The sequence below is a fragment of the Pteropus vampyrus genome, unplaced genomic scaffold, assembly GCF_000151845.1.
Source record: "Pteropus vampyrus isolate Shadow unplaced genomic scaffold, Pvam_2.0 Scaffold56, whole genome shotgun sequence".
NCBI classification, from domain to species: domain Eukaryota; kingdom Metazoa; phylum Chordata; class Mammalia; order Chiroptera; family Pteropodidae; genus Pteropus; species Pteropus vampyrus.
In genome coordinates, this window is record NW_011888837.1 from 4,486,050 (window position 1) to 4,493,074 (window position 7,025).

General features: G+C 33.4%; 1 protein-coding gene across 1 annotated transcript in view; it reads right to left on the reverse strand.

The window, feature by feature from the left end:
• Window positions 1-7,025, reverse strand: part of CCDC158 (coiled-coil domain containing 158) — an 85,257-nt gene that overhangs the window by 23,613 nt on the left and 54,619 nt on the right. The window contains exon 19 of the mRNA XM_023530854.1: window positions 5,948-6,070. Within this exon, the coding sequence (XP_023386622.1) occupies window positions 5,948-6,070 (123 nt within the window). The remainder of the gene's footprint in view (window positions 1-5,947; window positions 6,071-7,025) is intronic.

Consider the following 7,025-nt stretch of genomic DNA (forward strand, 5'->3'; position numbering starts at 1 on the left):
AACACAGGGGAATCAATTGGATAATTTCAAATGCCGTTGAGCCTCATTCACAAAGATCTAAATACAGTATTAGTTCAGGTATAGTATCTATTTACATCATCAATTATTTAAATTATTTTTTATAAACAGTATTCAGCAGTTAGTGTAGATAAGTAGTTACAGTATAATGATTAAGAATACAGGCTCTAGACTCAGGCTGTCTCGGTTAAGTCTTGGCACATCTGTGAATTTGGTGTGTGAACTCTTTGTAAGTCACTTAGCTTCCCCAAGCCTCAGTTTCTTCATCTGTAAAGTAGATATAATAACAGCACTTACTCATGTGGGTAATTGTTGGGAATAAATTAGATAATCTACAGAAAGCACTCTGCATAGTGGCTGGTGTTCAGTAAATCTCAGCTATTAGAATCATGGAATGAGAAGACTAAAATAAAACAAGAAAAATGAAGGGACAATGCAGAACAAACAGGGCAAACGGTAATAAACATAAATTTTGCATTTATTTCTGCTCTAAAGCCCCACTAAAATGACACTAAAGGGATTAACAAGGACAAAAAGGAAAGGATACATTAGATAACAACATTTTGGGAGACAGAAAGCAAACGGATAATTCATAACTGACTTAGCAGAACAAAGCAAGCTAAAATTTAAAGTATCTGCACAGAAGAAGCTAACAGGAAGCAAGCTGCTCTGCATTGCAGTGTTCCAGAAAGGCTGAGAACTTGGAGACCTCATGTATTTCTGAAGGCCGAGATAAGAGACAGGGCAGCAAAATGGTAAAAGTCTGTGAAAGAAACTGTAAGAATCCCAAATTTTTTCCTTAGTAGTCAAGTAATCACCCATTCTTTTCCCCTAAGTGAATTTAGAGGCTTAATCTCTGGGTGAGGTTGAACCAAAGGACTTCAGGCTCCAAATGGTATCTGGCATAGCAGGAGTAAGGCTGTAAACTGAAAAGTATGAGTATTTAGTGAGACCGAAGAGATAGATACCCCAGACTCCCTGCCCCGCTCACCTCTCAGTACACTAGCAGATGGATTTGTATCTACAAGTCGGTAGTACGAGAATCCCTCTTTAGGGGAATTGATAGGACCAAGAAAATAGACCTATAAGATAATTTTTAGGTCCCTCAATAAAAAAGTAATACTTAATACCACTTATCAGTTGACAAATTCCGTCAACTTTACAATCAGCTTTTAGGTCCTCAATCTTAAATATGAATGGACAGCCAATGATCACCAAACATTGAAGAAAAGTCTCTAACATGACAGACAGACATCAAAACAAACAGAAAAACTCAATTTGAAGAAACATCAATAGTTCAAGTGACAGAAGGAATTATTGAAAGACCGAAGTTAATATTCTTAAATAGAAATGAGACAGTATCACATCCGTGAAATAACATAAAACCGTATAAAGAGAAGATAAAGAATAAACAAAGAGCTCCTGGAAATTAAATTAAATATATATAAGATATTAGAAAAAAAAATTCAACAGATGTTTGGAAGACAGAATTAAGGAAATTTCCCAAAAGGTGAGAAAAAGAGATGAGGAAATGGAAAATGAAATTCAAAATTAAAGAAGATTAGAGAATCAAGCCAGGAAGTCTAATAGGTGACTAATAGGAATTCTAGATAGAGAACTGAGAAAATGAAGGAAGAAAATGATCAAACAATAAGAACCCACTAAATACCCAACGCAATGAAGAGAAAAAGACCCTTAAATCCCAGAAGAGATTATCTAAAATAAATGTCAGGGATAAAGAAAAAACCTTAAGAGTTAAAAAACAAAAAACAGTTCATATACAAAGGATCTGGAATCAAAATGGCACAATAGCAACAAAATTTTGACCACCAATTATATGTAAGTGAAGAATAAGAGTATTTTCCGATATTCAAGGTTTTAAAAGACTTAAAGAATGAAATGCACCCTTTCACAGGAAGCCACTGCATTACATACTCCCTCAAAAGAAAGAAAGAAGTCAAGAAGTAAATTAAACCTAAAAAACAGAAAAAAAGAAGAAGGAAATTCCCCAGATTTTGGTAGAAAGAAAATCTAAGAAGATGACCATATAGCCATCCTAGAGAGCAACCAATCCAGATGAGAACAGGAATATGGAGGGTTCTAAAAGACATTTATATATATGAATATATAAACAAATAAAGAAACTGATAAAATATCTAATTACTTTGCTTGTACTAAAAGAAATTTATAGCATTTTTTTTCGGAGAAATTTTAAGGGATAATTCTAGATATCTAAAAAGCTAAACAAAGTAAAACAAAAGAATTATTAAATCTAAGGGCAAAAAGGAAAAGTAGTCACAGTTCATTGTACTGTTCAGCTAGAAAACAATATTTACATAGTCATAATAATTTGAACACTTACTGTGGCTTAACCAAAATTCCTGATATGATTACATAGGGGGGTTATACAGGGAAAAGAAATGTGTTTATGTGTGCATGGGTGTGTGTGAAGTTAAAAGAGAACTAAAATTTTTCATTCTATAGTAGAAGTTTATAGATAATATCTCAAATTGTATGAGCAAGGAATGAAAGCACAGAAGTCCTTTTTCCAGTAAAGGTAAATGAACACTTCTATTCAGAATTTACTAGAAAAATACACGAAAGATATTCTTTAAGTTTGCTGACAACATTAGAGAACTACCAAGACTATAAAGAATTATGGGGCCAGATGTGAAACAAAAGAAAATCCAGAGAGGGGAGGCATTTGGGGCCATTTTCTCTAGAAGCATTTGCCAATTCTAAAAGCAGCAGCTGAGAGGCTAAGAAGGGAAGATGAGTTTTCAGCAGAATCAAGGAGCTAGAAGAATAAAAACTTGAACTATAGTAAAGAGGTAGAAGATAACTGGTAAACCTCAGGCTATGAGCCTGAATCGCCTCAATCCCCAAGTGAATTTAGGTGATGTGGGGTTTTCAGTGCCCTTAAGTTAGCTATCAGACAGAAGCAAATGTAAATTTTCTATGAAGAAAAAACTATATCATCTAGAACCCCAAATTACCTCTGGAATTTTTCATATTCAATGTCCAGAACTTAATTGTTTAAAAAGGAAGCAAACAATTAAAAAATGGGCAAAAGACTTTAACAGACACCTCACCAAAAGAAGGTATATAAATAGTAAATAAGCATATGAAAAGATGTTTCACAGCATACGTCATCAGGAAATGCAAATTAAAACAATGAGATACTATTGTGCTCTTTTCAGAATGGCAAAAATCTAGAATAGTGACATCATCAAATGCTCGCAACAATGTAGAGTAACAGGAACTCTTATTCTTTGCTGGTGGGAATGTAAAAATGGTACAACTTTGCAAAACAGTTTGTCAGTTTCTTACAAAACTAAATATATTCCAACCATATGATCCAGCAATCATGCTCCTAGGTATTTATCTAACAGAGTAGAAAACTTATATCCATACAAGAACCTGAACATGAATATTTATAACAGCTTTACTGATAATTATCAAAACTTGGAAGCAATCAAGCCATCCTTTAGTAGGTGAATGGATAAACAAACTCATTCATCCAGACAATGAAATATTATTCAGCACTAAAAAGAAATGAGTTATCAAGCCATTAAAAGACATAGAAGAACCTTAAACATATATTGCTAAGTGAAGGAAGCCAATCTGAAAAGGCTACCTTCTGTTTGATTCCGACTTATGACATTCTGGAAAAGGCAAAACCATGGAGACAATAAAAAGATCAGTAGTTAGCAGGTGTTGGGAGTGGGTGGGAGGGATGAATAGGAAGAACACAGAGGATTCATAGAGCAGTGAAAATACTCTGTATAATATTATAATAATGAACATGTGTCATTATATATTTGTTCAAACCCAGAGAATGTACAATACCAAGAGTGAACCCCAAGGTAAACTATGGACTTTGAGTGATTATGTGTTAATGTAGGTCTATCCTTGGTAACAAGTGTACCATTTCAGTGAGTGATGCTGATAATGGGGGAGGTTGTGCATGTGAAGGGGAAAGGAAGTATTAAAAAAAAGAAGAAAGCAAAGAGACCAGACAATGACATGACCAAAAACCAAGAGAAGCAATCAATGGTCATAGGCCCACAGAGGATTCAGATAGCAAAGTTACCATACACCAATTTAGAAAGTAATGTTACTTAACAGTACCAGTCCCAGAAGGAAACGAGAATGGGGCAGAAAAAATAATTGAGAATGGATAAAAATTTTCTAAAATCAATTAAAGAGATCAATCCACACATCCAGGAGGCTCAGTGAAGCCCAAGAAAGATAAATACAAAGAAGACTACACCGAGGCAAACTGCTATAAACCGGAACAAAGAAAATCTTAAAAGTGATCAGAGAAAAAAATTACCTCTGAAAGAGTAACAATAAGACTTAAAACTGATTTACCAGTAGAAACAATGAAAACCTGAACACCATGTTCTACAATGAATTCATTCACCTATTAGATGAATATATATTAAATATCTACTGTATGTTAGACACTGTTCTAGGTACTTGGAATATACACATCAATGAACAAAACAAAGAATGTATTCTACTTTATGTAAAATTATATACTAAACATTTTAAGAGAAGAAATTAGTTGTACAAAGCATGCTCGCTCGTTTATTTAGAAAATATAGTTCATTTCTGCTTTTAGAATTTTTATTTAAATTTTCGATTTAGTAGACTTATGACTGGTACTTTTTCAGTGATGGATGAGAGTCTTTATATGCAAGTAGTCTATATATTAAGCAGGTAGGCAAAATCTACCATCCTGGTTTTAGGACAATAAAAAGATATGGAATTTCAGAGCTGATCTTTCTAGATGACCCTATAGATCATCTAGTCCAGACTCCTCATTAGGAATGACAAGAGCAGGGCATGATATAGTTAACTGGCTTTCCAACGTCACACAAAGTAGTGAGAGGCACATCTTGGGTACCACTGACTCTTGGTCAAATGTTCATTCTTACTGTTGTTTGTTGTTTGGTTTGGGGTTATTTGGGGAGGGGAATTTAAATTATTTTTTATCAATGTAACATGTACACAGTTTTAAAGATAAAATGATTTTACAGCACTTAAACCAAAAAGCAGCAGTCTCTTGCCCTTCCTCTGCCTACCTCCAAGTTTAGTCTCCAGAGAGACTAACTTCTAATATGGTTCTATTGTTTGACAGAATGTTCTATTATTTGTTATGTGATAATTTTTTTCACAGTAAATATTTCTCATTTAAACGGCACAGGTGGAATAACTAGTAGGTCACTGGTGGTCCTGTTGTTATACATGTATTAGGACTGTTAGTTAAATTGATTTTATGTATGATTTATGAAGTAAGTCTCATTTCTTCAGAGTTGTAGCTGAATACTGGTTGAAGGGGATTAGTGCTCCATAAATATGTATTTTCGGAAGAGACAAAGCCTGACTTTTATGTTGCACATATTTTTCTTCCTAAGCTTTAAAAGTGTGAAAGCTTAAACTAAAAATTTCCAAAGTCTCTAATGTTTTAACCAAAGGGGATAAAAACATTTTCTGATTATAAATGTGTTCACATATAGTTCATGAAGAAACAATATACAGCAAATCATTTTCATCTTGGTAGAGTATTAAATATATCACTAATTTGCCTTTGGCGTTTGAAGTGATGCTTATTTTAGCCATCTCAATATTTGCTTTGTAATCTGGAAATGCTTATGATGGGAAGAACTGAACATAAGGTTATTAATTTCTTTAACAATTATTGTTAACATTAATCCCACTGAATATTTCATGTTTGTTTTCCTCAGAGAAAATACCAAATGGTGAAGAAAGTATTTTCATTCATCTGGTCTATATAAATCTAAAATCTAGTAATTAAATATGTCATAACTATTGATATGTTTTTTAAATGAAATTCTTCTCAATTTAAAATCATTTATATATTTTGTCATTTGAATCATAGATTGTAGGACTAGTTTCTTACATGAGACAGGAAGCTGGCAGTAGACTGGGAAGATGGTATGTTAGAGTGAGAATGGGCAGCAGAAGGCTGTAGAAGGCGTGGTTTCACAGAAGAATTTGAGGTGTATCCGGGGCCCTGAAGTTCCTGGAAAACAATATGACAATGTGAGCAAAAGAACTGTCAACCTACAATTACAATTATGAAATCAAAATGTATTTTTGCAAACATAACTTCAATCTTATCTGCTGAACTTCTACAAAGTTATAAACCAAAGTACTAAGCAAGATGATTCTGGGTATCTAAGTTACCCTTTGAGGACTAAGCATGTGCTTAGAAAGATGCCTTCATACTTCTGATTGATAAGGCAATCTCCATGAAAATCCCAATGACATTTTAAAATTAAATTTATTAGGGTGACATTAGTTAATAAAATTATATAGGTTTTAAGTGTACAATTCTGTAATGCATCATCTGTATATTGCATTGTGTGTTTACAACCCAAAGTCAAATCTCCTCGGTTACCATATATTTGACCCCCTTTACCCTTATTTACTTCCCCTCCTCCCCATTTCCCTCTGGTAATCACTAAACTGTTGTCTGCGTCTATGAGTTTTTGTTTCTTTACCTTGTTAGTTTGTTGCTTTATTTTTTAAATAAACAGAACAAAAAAAATCAGATTTGTATGGAACCACAAAAGACCCAAATAGCCAAAGCAATCTTGAGAAAAAAGAACAAAGCCATAGGTATTACACTCCCTGACTTCAAATTATACTACTAAGGGACAATAATCAAAACATAAAAACAGACACACAGATCAATGGAATCAAATTGAGAGTCCAGAAATAAACCCACAAATATATAGGCTAATAATTTTTGACAAAGGAGCCAAAAATATACAATGGAGAAAAGAAAGACTCTTTGGTAAATGGTCTTGGGAAAACTGGAAAGCCACATGCAAAAGAATTTAATTAGACTGATATTTGTCACCATAAACAAAAATTAACTAAAAATGGATCAAAGACCTAAATATAAGACCTGAAGCAATATTAAAATACATGGAAAAAAAACATAGGTATCAAACTATGGACCTTAGTCTTAG